The sequence below is a fragment of the Colius striatus genome, chromosome 1 (assembly GCF_028858725.1).
Source record: "Colius striatus isolate bColStr4 chromosome 1, bColStr4.1.hap1, whole genome shotgun sequence".
Classification (NCBI taxonomy): Eukaryota; Metazoa; Chordata; class Aves; order Coliiformes; family Coliidae; genus Colius; species Colius striatus.
The window spans coordinates 96,486,635-96,506,381 of NC_084759.1; the positions used below are offsets into that span (position 1 = coordinate 96,486,635).

The following is a 19,747-nucleotide window of genomic DNA, read 5'->3' on the forward strand; positions in this document are numbered from 1 at the left end:
TGTTTTAGTGTGGAGAGCTATAAAGGGAGTGCTGGAAAGCCACTAAATTTGGATTGAGATACCATGACAGGATTAGATGCAGAAGGTTAGAGAGGTGTGATCAAGTTCAGCAGCTTTTTTCGCTCCTATGCCCTCTCCAGGTCTGTGGGAGGAATGGAGCCAAGGGCACGCTGCTGCTTTGGCAACCCTAGAAGGCTGGGCTTGTCATCACTGACACCAGAGATTATACACAGTCCAAAGTTTTCAGCGTAACAGAAAATGTGAGAATATATCTTTAACATGAGGAGGTGAAGAGAGGATAACTGTCTTTATATGTAGACGGCTGATTAAACATTAAAGAAACCAACTAGATATAGCAGCACTGAAAAGCTTGACTTATGAGGAAGAAATTTGCCTTGCAAGGCGTGTTTCCAGGCACAGAACATATCTAGAGTTACCTTCCCAAAGAGCTTGCGCTTGAAGCCTTGGGAGGCTTTGGTTCCCCAGATGACTCTGCTTCCCTGAAAAAATGCTCAAATGGTTCCTGTCTCCACATTGTCTCCTTGTCTGTGTTGACACAGCTATTCACAGCACTGTTGCAAACTAGATTAGGGAACTGGCAGAGCGCTGGGATGTGTGTTATGTTTGCATCCCAATTCATGGGCCTGTTTGTTTGTTTTTCAGTCTTAAGTGCTGGACAAGCCTGTTTCAATTAAAAGTTCATGCTTATCTGAAACCAGGAATGTTATTGAACAGCACTTCAATTAACTTGAATTGTGCATTTTTTCTTTTCTCTTTTTTGCCTCTCCTTAACCCCAGTTAGTGAGAGATAGAATGGACAGATATATGATGTGTGCACATCTGGACTTTGGTGTCTGTTAAAAAGCCCCCAAGCTGCAACTGCTTGACTGCAAAGGCTTCTCAGCTCCATCGTTCCTATAGTTCTTAAAATGTTACCATTGGTCTTTCCTCTTCCTTCTTTTTAAAGAGCACAGAGCAAGTCGCTGCTTTCTGTCGCAGTCTGCATGAAATGAACCCTTCTGATTCAAGTGCTCATCCTCAGGAATTTACAGGACCCCACCAGGCCACCATGAGACAACTCACAGACGCAGATAAACTGCGAAAGGTTATCTGTGAACTTCTCGAGACGGAACGCACCTATGTCAAAGTAAGGGGTCTTGATGTGTTGTTTCCCTCTACTAATATTTCTCCTCCTTCTGGAAAATGTTCTTAGTTTCTTCTCTAATACTTCAAGTTACGTTTCATGCACATAACTCTTAGTTAACTTGCTCTCTAGGGACAGAATGTAGAATTGAATGTAAGCTAAATCTCTGAAATTGGTAGGCTTTCCAAATTCTTATTCTGTTATTTTGCAGTTACTCAGCTGGTGTGCAGAGGGCACTGCTCAATGAGATCTGGTATTGATTTTTAAAGTAAAAGTGTGTAAATCTTTCCTTTTACTACCTTAAATTCCATGAAACCCAACTGTTTTGTCTTAATGTGTGAAGGGGAAAAATTCATAGACTAGGTAAACTTCAACTATTCAGAGATAGTTTGAGGAAGCAACATGGGAATCTTTTTTTTTTTTTTTTTTTTCTGAATTTTTAGGACTTAAATTGTCTAATGGAGAGATACCTGAAGCCTCTACAGAAAGAAACGTTCCTCACACCAGATGAGGTATGTTAACTGTTGCCTATCTTTTTGCTAGATTAGCTTATGCACAACCCTTTGCTCTATCCACCCCCCCAGCTTGACTGTCTTGCTTGAGGAAGAGATATGGAGAAATTTTGAATTCTATTTCTTCTAAAATAATGAACTGAACAGAGTATGAAGGTACTGCTCAATAATGTGTAGTCTGTAGCTTTTTTTTCCATGACATCACACTGATTATACAATTGGACTAAGAATTACTGAAGTTCTAGAAAATGTGATTTAACTGCAAAGATGATATTGTCAGCATCTTTCTTCATACTTTTTTCTTTTACTTTTTGTATCCCTCCTATTAGCTGGATGTTCTCTTTGGGAATCTGACTGAAATGGTAGCATTCCAGGTAGAGTTCTTGAAAACTCTTGAAGATGGAGTAAGGCTGGTTCCAGACCTGGAAAAGCTTGAAAAAGTTGAACAATTTAAGGTAGTCTCACTATTTACATTCTGAGTAGTCTTTTAAAACTCTTCATTGTATTTGTCTCACTGCTGCCACTGTTCATGTAAAATGTACATGTACTTATTTATACATGAGATTAAATTTTAGCTAATGCTGGAGCTGTTTGAGTAACATCCTGCGTCAGCTGTAGTTTATGCTACTTTTAGCCATAGAGAGCCCTAGAAACCTGTAATGCTTTTAGATACTATTCTTGCCCCTCTGCCAGATTTCAAGTATTGGCCTGTGAGGAAAAGCTAGAAATGGCAAGTTCCATAAAATCTTTGTTTTGACAAGTCTAACACAGCATTTCAGAAGCCCACTAGGACTAAATATCAGAAGAGTAAGCCAAATTCTGTATTTGGGCTTTTGATGCATGACGGAAATCTATGGCAAATACTTCCAGCTAGCAGCAGATGTGCATCAAAGGTAGAAATATAAACTAAAGAGATATAAACTTCATTCTTAAAGGAAAATGAGGAAGGAGACATTTTGTTTTATTTATAGTGCAGTCATGAAGTGGATATATGGCAAGCAGCTAATACAGTGTTCTGTCTTTTTGGAGTTTTACACTTGCTTTGAGCACTCACCTTGATAGAGGACAGGATATCTTTATGAATAATAATAATTCCACTGAGATTGTTCTTCAGCTAACAGACAGCCCTGGAAGAACTACTGAAAGAATTTGTCTTTTGTGTATATGTGGCTTTGCCATCAGATCCTTGTTTAAAATAAGCATCAATCATGTATGCCGCCCTTGCGTAACTACAACAGCTTTTGTTTTGTACGAAAGGTGCCCTTTACAGAGAGCGCAGGGACACTTTTTTAGTAGGTAGGAGCCCCTCTGTGACCACTGTGTATGTGCTCTCAGCTTTGAGAGACGTGGGGAAGAAACTTCCTACAGAGAAGACACTGTCTTCTGAGTGATGCTGTTTCCACTTCTTTCCATAAAAGGCACATCAGCTTCACGTCCAGTTCTGTCCTATGGCCATGATCTGAGAGCAGTGTGCAAAATGGAACTTCAGGGCTTTGTGGTTTCAGTTCTGCAGATTACTTCCCTCTGCTGACTCATATGCAAGTTGCCTATGTGTTGTCTCACCCTCCTCACCCCATCTATTCTCATTCCTAGGTGGGTAGCAGAGCAAATGCTTAACTGTGACATAGACATCTTAGGGAAAGATTGTGTTTGGCCCTTAACACAAACTCATTTTCAAGAGAGTGAAGACTTTGGTGTGTCTATGCAGAGCAATAATAGTCTTGCTTGCAGCTTCTTAGGGTCTTGATCCATTACAAAGTCAGATACATCCAGTCCTTCCTGTGGCCTCTGGTCATTACTTAGATCAATAAGATTTTAAGCTCAGACATTGAAATAAAGTTCTGGAGCTGGGAATCTAGTTCCCTTTCTAGACAGTTGAGTTTCCAGATCATCCTAACTAGAACTTGGCTAATGATATTAACCACATAGCCTGAATCCAGGCACCAAGACTGGGCTTGTTTCTTGCTGGATGGTGTGAAAAGGCTAAAAATGCAGTGTCCTGTCATCCAAAACCTAAATGGAAACTTCAGATAACCTGGCAGAAGGGAAAATAACTGACTTTCATGTGTTTTTTTTCTCTTGCCTACCTGTCTTTTGTTTTGTTTTGTTTTTTTTAAATCCCAGAAAGTGTTGTTTTCCTTGGGTGGATCCTTTCTTTACTACGCTGACCGGTTCAAGCTGTACAGTGCCTTCTGTGCCAGCCACACAAAAGTCCCCAAAGTACTGGTGAAAGGTAAGAGCCAAGTGCTGGACAAACAGATCTGGGCATGCAGAGAGAGAGATGTCCAAACCAGCATGTTGCTGTGACTAGTGCAAGTTGTCTTCGTGGATGCTGAGAGGTGGCTACTGCACCCCAGACCATGCAAGAAAAGTTGTGGCAGACACATGCAAACCTGGCTGCTCTGCAGGAGCCTTCACAGTAGGGAAGTGAGTCTACCTGGCCTGAGAGGCTTGCAGAGAGCTCCATGCTCTTGGACCACCATCGATGTAATGATACCCAAGTAGCACATTACAAGAGGTTGTTAACCTCACGTGTAGTTTTTTCTTCCCCCCCCAACGCTTAATTTATTCTCCTCTCACATGTTCGGTTTCAGTCATGTGGGGAGTGGAAAGATTTCATAAATGGGGTATGTGGCATGTGCTAATGGATCACTGTGTACTTTGGAACCAGGAGTGGTGATACAGGTAATGACCTCTGGATCCTCCTAGAGTTTATGCTATAAATCCTTGCTAGTGGCGATCTCGCTGAAGCTCCAGCCAATGTGGTTGAATGCTGACAGCCACTAGGAAAGGATCAGCCTGGGAGAATGTTTTATGGAAGCTGTCTAAATATTTTAACTTCACTGTGCACACGCTCGCTCTCTCTCTCTTCCCCCCTCGCTTCCCCCTCTTGCCTTTTTTCCAATGTGCCTGAGAAGTTTCCATGTCCAAATGCCTAGCAGAGCTTGGCTTGCTGAGATGGAGATAAATGGACTTTGGTCTGGCTTATAAATGCTCATGGGCTTCCTTGCCTTGGAGTGATGTTTTTTCCCTTGTGAAAGTGCTAATCTCTTTGAGTTAGCAGCGCTTCATGCAATTTGTTTTTGGACAAGACATTAAAAAACCAAATGCTTCCAGTTGTAGGAGCAATGCCATGAAGGAGGAATGATTTTTCAAAGAACATCTGGATGCCTGATAATCCAAATTTGTGGGCTTTTTTGCTTTTGTCACATTTTTGGTTTTGTTTTTTGCTGTGCACTTTTTTTGTCATTTCTACTTGTAAACTCTTATTTACCAGACTGCAGAGAATACTTGGCAGCTCTGTGAAATACATGAATGCATGATTTGTTGCTTGTCACATCCATGCTTTCTTTCAGCATTGTTTTGTTAGACCTCAGTGTTAAGGCTGTAGATTAGGTAGGTTTGGTTGTTTTATTTTGCTTTTTTGTTGCTGACTGTATTTATAAATGAGAAATGGTTGTGCTTGAATTATGGCACAAAGATAAATCTCTTAAAAAGCCTGGAAGTGTATTTCCAGTGTAATTTGGTGTCCTTAGCTGTTGGCAGGAGACTTTTGGATTTGAAACTGAATTACTTTGTTGAAATCAGGTGACTGTCTGCTAAAAAAATCACCCAACCTTGGCAGAGAACATGACTCTAATAAAAGCAATTATGTGAAATTGCTCCTGCACTGAATAACTTGTATGTCTGAAAATGCTACCTTTTCCTTACTTACCTCCCTGGACAAATTCATGTTTTAATAGAAGGAGCAACAGAGCAAATGGTATTTTTATAAGTTCAGTAGCTGTCAGGTAGAAAAGATGACAGCAATTGGATGTCCAGTGTGCCAGTGCTCCCAAGATCTGGTGTACTGTCGTAAGTTTACAGCTTCCTGCCTCCTGGGTAGTTCTTGATTTTTGTTGTTGTCCAGTATTGGATTTTAAGGTTTAATGTGGTAACAATAACCAGACTCCCCAGTGGTATAGCTGCGCCTTTCAGACTAGATTAATGAGAACTAGCTTCTTACAGATGCCCAATTCAAGCCTCCTCTTAAATGAAGCAGATAATTAAAATAATTTATGCTGCTGTAACATAATTGCAAGGCCATAAATACTGTGGGTAGTGAAAAAGAAAACCCTCAAACTTCAAGTATTGATACAGTAGGTGAGTGCCTGATGTTAAATCATAAATAGCATGTCTGTGGCAAGGCATCAGTAACTCACAATCTGAAGCGCATAAATCTAATACTGTGGACCTGAGAAATCTGCATGTCTGTGCAAAATGTCTATCTGGGTAAATGAACCTAAAACTGGAGAAGGAACTGTTTTGATTTTTGATTTATCCAATTGCTTCATTTTAATCTTCCAGCCAAGACAGATACTGCTTTCAAGGCATTTCTGGATGCTCAGAATCCTCGACGGCAGCACTCCTCCACGCTGGAGTCTTACCTCATCAAACCCATCCAGCGGATACTGAAATACCCTCTCCTGCTGAAGGAGCTCTTTGCTCTGACAGATGTAGACAGCGAAGAACATTATCACCTTGATGGTAACATTGTGCTTCCCTGTCTAACCTCTGGTCTGGAACCCTTGTCCTGCCCTTTCCACTCAGAAGTTTAAAAATATCTTTTGTTTCTTCCCCTATCTCTGTCTTTCTTCTAGTGGCCATAAAAACAATGAACAAAGTTGCCAGCCACATTAATGAAATGCAGAAAATCCATGAAGAATATGGGGCAGTGTTTGACCAACTCATAGCGGAACAAACAGGGGAGAAAAAAGAGGTAACAGATGATCAGATTTTAGAGAAAAAGGCTGTTATTTTAGTACCTGTAGTGTAAATGTTGAATTGTATCAAGTATTTAGTTCTGTGCTGTGTCATTTCAGTCAATCCTGGTGCAAACAGATTAAATCCTAATTCAAAAACTGCTTTTATGTGTATGGTTTGATGACTGAGATCAATGTAAAGCAGTAGCGGTTTCGTTCACCTTCTATGTTGTGATTGACTGAAAATCACACCCCAGCCTGCAGTTTACTATTTTTATGTCCATGTCTTGGCTCTTCTCGTTGCACAGAAGTAATCTCGCCCCACTGGTCTGAGTGGAGTGGCATGCTGAGGCGAGCCTGTACTTAACTCTTTAGTCACTTTGAAGAGATCAAACTGTGGGGTGCAATGTATGAGAAATGTGCTATTTCTCTTTTAGAACCTGTGTTAGTGGGCTTTGATATGTGAGAGACCCTTGGGCTTAGGGCTGGATGCTTCATACAATGTGTATGCAAATGTGTCAAGGTCCTGACTGACCATCTCAGAAACCTGTAGAAGGTGTCTTGAAGTTTAAGACTGAGACTTGGACTCATCATTTACTGATAAAATATAGGTCTGCAGTCCAGCAGGTCAGGGAAGGAGAGTGGTGGGCAATAAGAGGAAAATCGAGTAAGATCAAGGAGGACTCAGCAGTGATGTAGGTGAAGGCTGGAGAAACACATGACCATATGAATTAATGGTAATGGGTTTTGCCAGAAGCCAGGATGAAGAACAAATGAAAGAAGTATTGGGCTATAAGGCAAAAGAAGTGAGGGATTGAGTAGGGGTGAGGAAGCTTTGTGTTTAAGAGCTGGATAGCAGCAGCAGCAGGGAGAGAGTATCAGATGATGGGTTGAGGGCAGAGACTAGGGTTGGCACTGGCAAGCAGCAGTGGGGAGGGAGCATGCCATGATATCTGTTGGGAGAGCAATTGTAGTTTGGTGTTAATCTAGGAGAGGAGACAGTAACCACTTAGTGTCGCTGTTGTTATCGGGTTGTTGTGTTTGTTATCTGTGGTTTCCTTTGGCAAAAGTCAGGCTTCGCTGAGAGAAGGGTGAAGGAATGGGCTAACATGGCCCCTAAACTGGGGATGGCCCTTCATTTGTCACTCCAGGAGATCATGAGTTAAAATAGAAGATCCAGTTGCTGCAGTATTAATAGATACCTCACAACAGCTATGAACTCCTTTGTTAGACCATTTCCAGCTATGTGGTTTCCACAGAGGAGCCTTTGGGTGAAAACATGAGCCATGGTAACTGTGGGGAGGAAGTGCTTTGGCTGCTTCACATGACGTGGTCTCTAAACTTTAGTTCAGACTCTGTGTCTAAGATGTGGGCTATGCTTAAATGTTCAGACAAAATAGAAAGAAAGCAACAGGGAGAAAGATGAACAAAGGAGAAGAAAAATGCAAGAAGTCAGGGTTTTACCCTGACTTCCCACCATATTGCAAGACCCAGACTCTGAGTTTGACTTGTCTTAGTTTATGTTTGCTGATTGAGGATTTACAGGCATCAGTTGCTAAATGTCACAGTCCGTTTGCATGCACTTGCAGTCATCTGGTGAAATATTCCAAAAGTTGGCTTGTGGAGTGGTTTTTGTTTGTTTAGGAATAAACTTCAAGCAAGTTTTCTTGAACTGAAAATTCAAGTAAGCTTTCTTGAACTGATGACACGTTGTGCATGTGTTTTATGTTGGCAGGTTGCAGACCTTTCAATGGGGGACTTGCTCTTGCATAATACAGTGATATGGCTGAATCCTCCTGCTTCACTGGGGAAATGGAAGAAGGAACCTGAACTGGCAGCATTTGGTTTGTATCCTAGTCATTTTATTTCAAATGCCTAAAAGACTGTCAACCATGCCTTAGCAGATATTTGTTGAAGGTAGCTGAGCATTGCCTTCTGCAAGGTTGGCTGAAGCCTAAACCCATATTTCTCTCTTCACTGCAATAGTCCAATTCTGATCTGTGTTGATCTAAATCTGGTGAAGAGTTTGGAGATGACTGCTGTAATAGTATAAGAGTTTCTTAAACCTATATCCAAGACAATGAATTGAGAGCTATGTAGAAAGATATTTGTCTTTGAAAAGATACAGTTTGGTAGTCTGTGTGATGCCAAGTCACTGTATTTCACATCCCGTAGACTTGGTTGAAGACTTGAAGAGGCTTTGCATTTTTTGTCTGTGCCCTTTGCCAAAAAAGACTTGTATGTCTAAGCTTTAAATAGTGCTTAAGAGCTAAGCCAGGACTCCTAGTGAGTTGTTTTAGAGTGGTCTGTCTCCCTCTGAGTAGTTTACCTTGGATGGCCAAACTAGAAATTAAAACTGCTACTGGCATAAGATCTCGAGGTCTTTGCACTGTGTTGGAGTATGGACTCTTGGAAAGTTATATCATTGCTTGCATTGGCTAAATCATCAGACTTTCAGAATTGTATCAAGTAATGCAGAGCGTGCAAAGTTTTCTTTATTTGTTCTTAAATTTCTTTACATGCAGGGGGCTTTTTTCCTTACTGTTCCCAGAAAACGATGGTGGTTAGGAAGCCAATAACTTTTTATTTTTGGTTTTGTTTTATAACAGATAGCGAAGGAAGACGCTTTCAGCTTTACTCTGTAAGAGCCTATAAAAATTGACTGCTTTCCAGTAAAGCAGGAAAAGATCTGATCATACCCTGAGGCTGAGGGGCCTCATGAAAGCTCCTAGGAATATGTACCAACTCTTAGTTACTCCAAAACGCTTTAATTTGGTTTCATAAAATGTCCAAAATTAAGTGTCTGTGCAATTCAATCCTAAAACAAAGGAGGTGTTTGAAGCCTGAATAAAGAGATCACAGGAAAACTGAAGTCTTGAAAGACAAATTCCATGTTCAACTGGATGTTATGTGGCAAACGAGGAATCAGATTACACCTCTGCCTGCCAGTTGTGCTCACTTTTAAATTCAATATAGACCATTGTCCCAACTGGAAGGGATTCAAATTCTGTCCAAGCAGAATGTCATCTGCTGACTAGCTCTGTGTAGCTGAATGCTACTTATTTGTCTGAGGTGAACTTTGAAAACTTTTAATCTCCCTGACTAAAGTTTTGTATAGACCAGTTGAATAGTTGTTTGGATAACTGGTAACTTAAAGTTTCAAGTGACTTTGAAATAACCTGGTTTTGTGTGGTAAAAGCTGTTGAGCCTGGGTTTTTGGGAAGAATAAGCAAAAGGGCTGTTAGGTTTCCTCCTGCCTTCCATCCCTGACTTAGGTGAGGGCTATCTGAGGAGTTGAAAGGTCTGTGTGCTTGGACCTGCTCCCAACATTACTGACTACATGGCTTTTGTTTCTAACTTTCTCCTCTAGTGTTCAAAACTGCTGTGGTCCTTGTATACAAGGACGGTTCCAAACAGAAGAAGAAACTTGTAAGTTGCATGGATTATTTTGATGATGCTGTGTTTGTTCGTGGTGCTGAGATCAAGATTTGCTTTCCATAAAGCTGTGGTGCTAGAGTGTGCTTTTGCATATGTGATCCTTGTTCTCTGCCACAGCACTAAGGTTTAGAGTAATGCTGTTTGGCCTGGGCTCCACAAGCATTCGTTTTGTTTATGCTTTGCTCTCTGCTGGACCAGTCATCCCAGCGGCCTGCTACATCCATTCCATGCTGTGGAGTGTGCTTTCAAGAAACAAGGTGTCACCTTTAACATCTCTCTTGTGTTTGGCTCTTTGATCAAATGTGAATCAGATATGAGAGCTGATGACTGTCAACTTAGTGGAACACGATACCCTCACTTCACTTCTGGCTGTTGCATGTCACTGAGCAAGTGCTGACTGCTTTTAGCTACGTTAGGTTTGCCTACAGTATGTACCAGGAGGCCCTACTGAAGTTTGGGATCAAAAGTTAAAAGCTAAGCTTGACAGGAAACACATGCCTTGCCACAGTAGAAAACACAGTTTATGTTATTACAGAAAAGTTTTTAATTCCCTAAAATGCGATTTGAAATGCTTGTATTGTTTTCTAAAGTCAACTGGCCACAATGTAACTGCAGAGTGTCCAAGGCAAAACTTATGCCTCTTTGTGAGTGTATGGAGGAGAGAATGCAGCATTGATCTCGAATGACTTTTGAAGGCAATAATAAGAGTCGATTGGTCTAATGGTTACTTTTGTCTGGATTTTATCAAGACCTTCCTAGATAGGCACTTCAGTGATGACTGGTTACTAAGATGATGAAGTGAGAGTGCAGGAATTGCAACAAGTCTCTAGCTGGACGTTCTCAGTGCAAACCAAAGGAAACTTTTGTGCCTGATTATCCTGAGGTGTCTCATTTCCTAACAGTATTTTGAAATTCTTCCAGGGAGGATCACACAGAGCTTCAATTTATGAAGACTGGGATCCGTTCCGCTTTCGCCACATGATACCTTTAGAAGCGCTGCAAGTTCGAGCGTTGGCAAGTGCAGGTAATGTTCCTGCTGTGTGAATTTGGACAGGTTCTTAATGTTTGATCTAGGGGCATTGACTGACCAATATTTGTCTTTAATACTTATGTATTCTATGGCCTGAAAAAGCAACCCACATCCTCAGCGTCCATAACAGCCCCGGAGAAAGATGAAGGGGCAGAAGCTGCAGTTGTGGATCTCCAGCCTGTCAGGGTTCTGGAAAAACAGGACAAAATTGCTGTTGCCTCTGATTTGCTCTGTTCCTACTCTAGAGACTGGAAAGCAGTCTTGCAGCTGTGAGGATGCAGACCTAGTGAATTTTTGTTGCCATGGTTCATGGCTTCACATGAAGCTTATAGTATTAAAAATTTCAAGGTTTTAAACAATTTGCTCCTTTTCTAACGCATAAGTGAAAGTGGATAAAACATAGGAGGTGGCTTTAAAATGTGCCAGTGCTCTACAGAATACCTGAAAAGCTGGATTGGACTTTTTTCCCGCCATATTTTTGTGGGACTGAATGAGTGCATGTAAAATACTACTAGATTTTCGTGAATTTCAGTGTCTGTTGTTTCATTAGTCAGCAGCCCACTGCTGCTTTTCAGACGTGGGTTAATATTATTTGCTTTGTGTTATTTGTTGTCTTAGTCTTAAAGCATTTCTTTGGGCTTATGGAATAAATACTTTAATTGAGGTTAAATATGAGAAACTGTTATATGAAATCCTGCTTGCTTTTCACTTTAGATGCAGAGACCAATTCTGTATGTGAGATTGTACATGTTAAATCTGAGTCTGAAGGCAGGCCAGAAAGAACATTTCACCTTTGCTGTAGGTAAGTGTGTTTCCCTGTTTTTAATGGCAGCTGCATCTGAATCCCAGCTTGCCCATGTCATTCCTTTCAGGCAATCTGGGATCACCTAGTAGGGAAAGTGAGGAGAGAATGTTAAAGCCTTACTTCTGTCAGTCAGAATTCTGTAAAATGTATTAAAATAGAGATATATCAGCCTCCCACTTTTATGGGAATATCGTTATTCCAATTTTCCTTTCACAAATTTACACCCAGTTAAACTCCAGCACTGGATCTTTACGCCAGGTAGCTGCCAGCATGTCATGTTCAGCTTATACCTTTCATACCACCAAGTTCCAACCTCTGCTCTTAAAGCATTGACTTTTCCTGAAATAAACCTTGTCTGTTTTTGTAGTAGTGGTGGTGGTACACAGGCCCACCAGGGTCCAGCACATACCAAGCCGATTCTTACTACTGGGTAGTAAGAGAATTGCAGGACTTCTGTTTGGTGTGTGCTTATGAAAGACAAAATGAGATTTAATTGGCCACTGTAGGTCAGCTTGATATGTATGGGCCAGAGCAAAGTGTGTGGCTGTTACGCCTCAAGAGGGTGAAAGGCTAAATGTTTTGTTAATGAACAGCGTCTTTGATTCCTTGGATGTCCGTTGCGAGTGCCATAGATTTAGCTTTGCTTTGAAAATACCGTATTAAATGAAGTCTTCTCTGGGGAAAGTGCTGCCAGTCGGTTTGTGCTGTCTTAAATTACAGACCTGGTCATTATTTATCTCATTTACAGCGAGCTTTTAGCTGTTCCCGAGAGATAACGCTGCCTTTTGTATTCTTGCTTGTTTTTCAGTTCACCAGAACACAGGAAGGACTTTCTGAAGGCAGTGCACTCGATTCTGCGGGATAAACACAGAAGGCAGCTTCTTAAAACTGAAAGTTTGCCCTCATCCCAGCAATATGTTCCTTTTGGTGGAAAAAGATTGTGTGCTCTAAAAGGTGCAAGGCCAGCCATGAACAGGGCAGGTACTGTAGGGCTACAGACTTTCAAGATCCCAGTAACCCCAGCACCGTTGTAGGACATGTGGTGGTGTCTGTTACTTGTATATTAGGATTAGCATTCTCTCCACGTATGTAAAAAAAACCTGCTGGTTTTTCATGCTTCACCTCCTTGAGAGCCTTAAATTGCCTCTATTTCCCTTGCTTTGCACTCAAGGCTCAGTTTCAGAGCGGCCCTTCTGGCATGGAAGAGGGAGAAATGGGATTCCGGTCAATACCGATTGGCTGTGCACTTTAATCTGGAAGCGGGGTTCAGCTAAACAAAGCAGAGGCCCACTGCATATTTCTTAAAAGCATGTACAGAATTTTGAACTAACGCTAGCACTTTTAAAACTGAAATGCACAAGAGAAATAAGCTTCCCTGAGCAAGTGACTTGGTTTGAAGAGAGAGCTTCATATGACTTGCATTATAGCCTTTTCAGCACTATTGCTAAAGGGCATGTGCTTCTACTTCTCGCATTTTGAGAAGCATGCACTTGATACTAGTGTTTTTGTAGTGGCCTGTCCTAAAACATGGATTTTCCTTTTCAGTTGACTTCAGGCAAAAACAATGAGAAAAATCCCAGGGAAAAGCAGGTTTTAATTTTCTTAACACTAGATGATGGAGGGAAGAAACATTGCTTCCAACTGAAAAGTACACAGCACTGCTGTGTGTTTTGTTCTGGTCTGCTGTTGTTTGGTCTTGTGATGGTTTTTTGGGGTGGTTTTTTTTTTTTCTGCTCATTGGATCCAGCAATGTAGACAACCAGGCTTTCTGTTCCTCTTCTGTAATGGGCTGGCCAGACCAATAACATTTGCAGCATGGCTTCTCACTCGGGGTGTTGCTAGCCATCTGCCTCAGAGAGACATAAAATCGTAAGAGGAAGAGCCAAAGGAGGGCCAAAATGCAACCCCTTTTGTGCAGTGCTGCCTCAGTCAGCCTGTGGGGCTGATCTGCTGTAGAAGCCAAACCTTCTTTTAGTTTGGCTCGTTGCTGCATTTGCATGATGAATTCTGCAGAGATTAAAGTCTCCTCTTCTTGAGTCCAGACCTCTCGCTACAGTTAAAATTTGCAACTCCTGAGCTGTTGTAATTTAACGCATGTTTTGAGGCTCAGGGCTATGAACATGTAACCCCTCCTCCAAGCCAGGGTTTAATAAATCCATACTGAACATGCTAAGGTGCTGTTTAGTGGAAGGGGACAAACTAGAACCTCGGAGTTCACCTGCTTGCCATGGAGCTACGTGTGTGTACACGTAAAGTGCCGGATTGCCTGCAGGTCCTTCAGCTGCAGGATTCATCCCCTGCTTTACTTCTCAATCCTGCTATGAAGATGTTCCAACACAGAAGATGTGAGTTTTCTAATTGGGCCAGCTGCAAAAGCTAGTAGACCAGCTGATGCTGAGTAAGGAACTTCTGAAAGTTTTTCTGGGTTTGGGGTTTTCTCTTCTTACCCCCAGCAGGGAGGGAGCAGGGAGGGAGCATCAGAGCCTGAACAGGGAACTTACTTTCCTATAAATAATGCAACAGTTGCAGCATCTTCAGCATAAAGGTATCTACGTGGAAACCTATAGTGTTGCTTTTGCCCGAGATAAAGCAGTTTCCTGTGTCGAGGTGTAAGGCTAGTCGGTTTCTGCAGTGTGCTGACAGCAGGGCACTGCGTGTGAGAAGCTGTGCTGAACAGATGCCCTTTGTGCTGGCTGGCTGGCTGCCTACCGCTTAGGAGGAACAGTAATTGTGGGCCATTATCCCAACCGAGGATCTGAGTAGCAGAAAGTCCCTTTTTTCAGCTGGAGAGAGACCTGTGCTGAGGAGCTGAGTGAAGTGTGACTTGCCTGCAGGGAGGATGCTGAGTGACTAGGTCATTCGTGGGAGTCTACCTGCTTTTGTGCCTTTTGTGTTAAATAAAGGGCCTCTGGAAGACTTAAAGTTTTTTGAGAGAGTTGTACCATGTGTAAAAAGCCTGTGGGGTTTTATCTTTGTGTGTGCACAGTGTCAGCCCCAAGCAAGTCTCTTGGGAGAAGGAGGCGGCGGCTGGCCCGAAACAGGTTTACCATTGACTCAGATGCCGTCTACACGAGCAGCCCTGAAAAAGAGCCCCAGCAGCCCACGCACGGTGGGGACACTGACCGCTGGGTAGAGGAACAGTTTGACCTTGCTCGGTATGAGGAGCAGGAGGACATCAAGGAAACGGACATCCTCAGCGATGACGATGAGTACTGCGAGGCCATGAGAGGAGCCGTGGCTGACCGAGACCTCCAGGAACGGCTGCAGGCGGCCTCCATCACGAGCGGCCAGCCGGGCCGGGGAGACCGCCCGCGCCCGCCCACGGACACGCACGCCTCCAGGATGACCCAGCTGAAGAAGCAAGCGGCCCTGTCCGGCATCAACGGTGACGTGGAGGGCCACGGCGAGGAGGTCATCTGGGTCAGGCGTGAAGACTTTATCCCCAGCAGGAAACTGAACACAGAGCTCTAAAACCCGGTCTCCCCCCTTCCCCGCCTGGATGCGTAGGTCTCCCCGTCCCATCCCTCCCTCCTGCCCCTGCACACCGCGCAGTGCCGGTCCCGATAGATTGCACACTTGCACACACCATTTCGGCAGCTGAATTGGTCCGAAGCCATGCGGCCACACTTTAGGCAACAGTAAAAACCGCTCAAAACCTGGAACGGAAATAAGCTTAAGGTTCTGTCTTACATTACCAAGGGCTTTCACACTATTTTTATTTATTCTAAAATAATCAGGGGCTGAAATTCAAACATGGGGAGCGTATCGTCACTAGAAAACAAATGACTCTGGATGTCTTAACCTATGTGCAGCAAACTAGCTTAAACAATAGCACAACGAACAGAAGGTTTTGTAGCCGTAAAACGCCAGTCGCAGGCCCATCTCCTTAATGAGGAAACTGCCTTTTTAACGTGTACAGTTGCAGTATTCTTATTACTTTTTTCCCCTCTTTAAATGTAAGAGAATATACGTGTATTTTAGGTACCTGTGAGGAAAGGTTAGAGTTTATGTTGTGTTAAGTCTTCTCGGTCTGTGGCTGGTCTAATGTCAATGTTGGAAGCTCTAGTTTTACATAATTATTATAAAGATGCCAAACTCTCTTAAAAGAGATCCAAATTTAACACTTGAAGAAATATTTTTTTGTATTTTACCTGAGATGCAGGGGCACAAAGGGATGAGAGTTACAGCCTTAGCGTAGCTCCACGTCTGGGATACGAGGCTAGCTTTTTGCAGAGGGTTAGGAATGGTGGTTTTATATTTAAATATGAACTGGAAACTCTTATTTAGGTATAACTTTCTTCAGGAAAAGGATTATTGTATATGTTTGAGGCTGGAGTTTAGTTAGATAATGAAAATAATAAAATGACATGACTGAATCGTAGCGGACCAAACCGATCCGTGGTGGAACCTCGCCGGAGCCAGCGTAAGCAACGTCACCGATCCGTTTGGTCTGCTCTCTCCGTCAGAGTTTGGGCTTAGGGGACAGGGAATTCATGGCCAAAAAAACTGACCTCATCCACTCTCCTAATGTGGGTGAAACTAGTGTATTTTAATTCCTTTATAAAAGCTTTTTCCACTGCAATAGAGTGTGAACAAGTTCTACACGAACAAACCTCTTGAACATTTAAAATCTTTTATTTAAACATCTAAAACAGGGTAAAATGTGACTAAAATCTTGCGGTTTTTAAGTAGACTTCCAGATACAAAACACAAAATAGCACTTTTTCTTTTTTTTAAGATTTATATAGCTTTCCTCATTTCAGTTTCACCTATAGGAAAAAGAGGAAGATTATATGAAATTTTCTTTTATTTTCTTTCTTTTTTTTTGTGTGGTGTCTATTGATGTTTGACACATCAGTAGGTACTTTGAAAACCTGAAATTTTATAATAGCTTTAGGATTATATTTTATAAAATCCACTCTGACTATATTTTAAAACATAACAAAAAACTTCTCCCCCCAAAAAAATCCATCACTGTCTTTTGTGTCCCAGCTAGCATTCTCCCCTTGTTATTCCCCCTCCCACCACCCACCGCCCCTTTCTGGTTTCTGGTGCACTATAATTGATCTTATGAAAGCTTTCTCTATTAACTTTTTGCTATCCTCTGATTTCTTTTCGTAAAAGCTTTAGAAAAGGTTTCTATACCCTTTGTATTATCACGTCATTGTTTTATATCATCTACCTGTCGGTTGTGTCCCAGCGTATTGGAGAAGCGGAGGTTTTAGCTGTGCTATGCTGTACCCAGCGGAATACAGGCAGCGCTGAAATATCCTGGAAGGCCGGTACTGGGAAGGTACCGTTGTTCTTGTACATAATGTCATGACATGTCTATGTCAAAGGTTCTTATATATTTCTTTTATAAGCTGAAAGAAGGTCTATTTTTATGTTTTTAGTTCTATGAATGGAACGTTGTAAATGCCTGTCAGAAATAAAATACTGGAAAAAAAACACCAAAAGGCAAGAGAGTTGTGTGTGTAAGTGTGTGTGCTCCAAGGCAGCAGCTTCACTCAGTAGAGGCAAGCAAAGAAGCAAGTCCTACAGTAGATGAAGCTGTTGGGATTGCTCTCCTGGCTTTAATAACTTGTAGGGAGTCTGCTTAATAACAAAGCTTCCGCCCTTAGCAGCGTGTGGATATTCCACCCTGTGTTGTGTCTGGATATTCCCTCAGAATGGGTGCAACCTGTCTTGGCTCTGCTTTTTGTGGGGATCTGAGCTCGAGTAAATGACAGCTCCTTTGGTTAGCACATGCCAAGTGGCAGCCTGTACCAAGTGAAAGGCTGGCGCAACCTCACTGGCCTCCCTTCTAAGTCCCTCCTCTTTTTTGTTTGTTTATTTCCCCAATGGAAGATCCAAGCTCGGAGAATGGAAAACAAGACAGACGCGAGATCAAATGCTAGATGCAGGTATTTGCCTAGAGTGCCTATTTGACAAGCCTCTTGGCTCAAAATGAAGCTTTCTCTTTTTAGGGGGACTGTCGATGTTAAAATGGCATGTTCAAGTCTGTAACTCACAACACTGTTCCCCAAATCCGTGAAATGATGTCAGCCTCTACTGAAACACGAGTTCAAAGTGTGCTAGTGCTTGCTTGCGTGCTCAGCAGAGGACAAATGTGAACAAGCATGAGCTTCTATTTTAAATGCCATATTTATTTAGTTGGGTTCAGTGTTCTTCTCTTCCACAGTTCCGTTTTTACTAGCTGCTGCAACTGACTTCAGCTTTCACATTGTAGATGAAGCTGCTTAAAGAGCTTGTCCTGCTGCGACAGCATCATGCCTTACATTAAAAATTCAAGTTATGTAGCTCATTTATCACATGCCAGGCCTTGCACAGAAGGTGTAATAGGTGAAAAGTTTAATGCTAAGGTCTAGTTCTCGTATTCTCACCCACCAGTTGCTGTAGCTTAGGAAGGAGCCCTCAGGTAATGCTCAGCTCATATTTTGCAGAAGTGGGAGATGCAGTTTTCCTTGTTAATGTCTGTAACTAGTCATGCCTCTTTCTTTTTCTCTACTGGTCACAAGGAATCTTAAGCGTGTATTTTGAGAGGGGAAAAAGTAGGCAAATTCCTGAATCATTTGTTACGTTAGAAGAGCTTTCCCCTCTCACCATGGGTGGTGGTTTGGAAAAGCCTCTTCCCTTTCAGGTGCTGAATTTTAGCCCAAATGTAAGGAGTGCACCGTGGGTTTGTGTTCTGTGCAGCCTGGGCAGGAGCTTCCCTGGCCTGTGGGAGAGACCCTGACTCCCGTGACTTTTCTTTAGGAAAACTGTCAGTTTGGGCTATGTGTGTGGATTCTGGCAGGGTGTTCCTAAAAGATGTGCTGGTGAACACTAGGGAATTGATTTATTAGAAAATAGGTATTACTGACAGAGCCTTGCACAGCCCCTTGGTCTTGCCTGTGGTAGTACAACAGCAGCAGTCTTCTGTGGGGAGAGCGCGGGCACCTGTAGCACTGAGAGGAGTGTTTTTCTAAACTCTAGTTTTACCAGTCTGTTTTTTGTTGCCTTCTCTAGCCCAGGCTTCAGGACAACACAGGAAATACTTTGTTTCTGAGGCTATTGTCTCTGCAAATGACATGTCAGGAACGTGACCCTGCTCTGTGCATGTGGCTATTTTAAATGTGGCCAGATAATTGTAGAGACAGCGAACAGTGCTTCCCACAGCTCACGTTCCCATTCCTGGTGTCTTTGGCAACTTGTTTTCCATTCCTTTTAATTTCATTCTCAGTAGTTGCTGAGATACTTCTGCTGAACACCATAGACTTTTCTTTTTGTAATCTTTGCAGTTACAAGACCTGCCATGCATGTTGGTTGCATACTGTCAGCATGTCAGTGTTAATGAATCCATTGCAGCATTTTGGAAGCTGGCTGCAGCTCTGCCTTACTCTGGAGGGAAATGAGGGGAAAGAAAGCCTTTGAAAAATTACTTCCTCTCTTTCTCTTTTCCTTCAGCCACATCCTGTTAATAATACATAGTACCTCTGCCTTGTACGTGAGCATCAGCTTGAGTAGGTTTTTGCGATAATGAAATCTTCTAGCAGCCTCAGGGCCTGGGTAAATTGTTCCCATTTTAAGCCTGACTAATGAAGGTAGGTGGAAGAGTACATGGAAGGTTGGGCAGCGAGCCTGTGGTACTGGTGAAACGCTTATGGGAGGCTCTTTAGGCATCAGTCTGGATGATGCTTCCTTTTTGTTAGTGTAAAGAAGTAATTTGCTGTAGTGAAGAATCCTTCCTTGTGGCAGCCTAATCAAGTCACACTGGGTGCCTGGGCAGCAAGGCTTGCTTTGGCTATTACGTACAGCTGTGGTAGTGAGTTTGCTTTCTCCTTTCAACTCTGTGTTTCCAATCAGTTTAACAAGAAGGGGAAGGATGATGATGATGAGTCAGGGAATAATTGTAACCAATTAAGCTTTTTTCATCCAGATGTCCTTTGCCAAAGAGTCTCAGAGGTCTGGTACCCAGACACAGATGTGCCACTTTCTTTTGCTCGTTCTGCATTTTGGTCCCACTACTTTCATTTTACACCTACTAACTTTCTACATTGAAGGGAACTGAAGAGTCAATCTCTATTCCTTTCCACA

The 19,747-nt window shown here is 42.4% G+C and overlaps 1 protein-coding gene across 13 annotated transcripts in view; it reads left to right on the plus strand.

Annotated features, from left to right (window-relative positions):
• Nucleotides 1-17,117, plus strand: part of TIAM1 (TIAM Rac1 associated GEF 1) — a 201,480-nt gene extending 184,363 nt beyond the window's left edge. For 11 of the 13 annotated variants that reach the window (XM_062002004.1, XM_062002013.1, XM_062002063.1 and 8 more), the window contains 12 exons: nucleotides 968-1,147; nucleotides 1,588-1,656; nucleotides 1,986-2,111; nucleotides 3,781-3,889; nucleotides 6,004-6,183; nucleotides 6,297-6,415; nucleotides 8,134-8,242; nucleotides 9,769-9,827; nucleotides 10,758-10,860; nucleotides 11,581-11,668; nucleotides 12,480-12,652; nucleotides 14,658-17,117. In XM_062002004.1, the coding sequence (XP_061857988.1) occupies nucleotides 968-1,147; nucleotides 1,588-1,656; nucleotides 1,986-2,111; nucleotides 3,781-3,889; nucleotides 6,004-6,183; nucleotides 6,297-6,415; nucleotides 8,134-8,242; nucleotides 9,769-9,827; nucleotides 10,758-10,860; nucleotides 11,581-11,668; nucleotides 12,480-12,652; nucleotides 14,658-15,142 (1,800 nt within the window). In that variant the 3' untranslated portion in view covers nucleotides 15,143-17,117. The remainder of the gene's footprint in view (nucleotides 1-967; nucleotides 1,148-1,587; nucleotides 1,657-1,985; nucleotides 2,112-3,780; nucleotides 3,890-6,003; nucleotides 6,184-6,296; nucleotides 6,416-8,133; nucleotides 8,243-9,768; nucleotides 9,828-10,757; nucleotides 10,861-11,580; nucleotides 11,669-12,479; nucleotides 12,653-14,657) is intronic. The other 2 variants (XM_062002044.1, XM_062002035.1) reach the window with 1 other exon arrangement.
• Nucleotides 17,118-19,747: the final 2,630 nt, after the last annotated feature.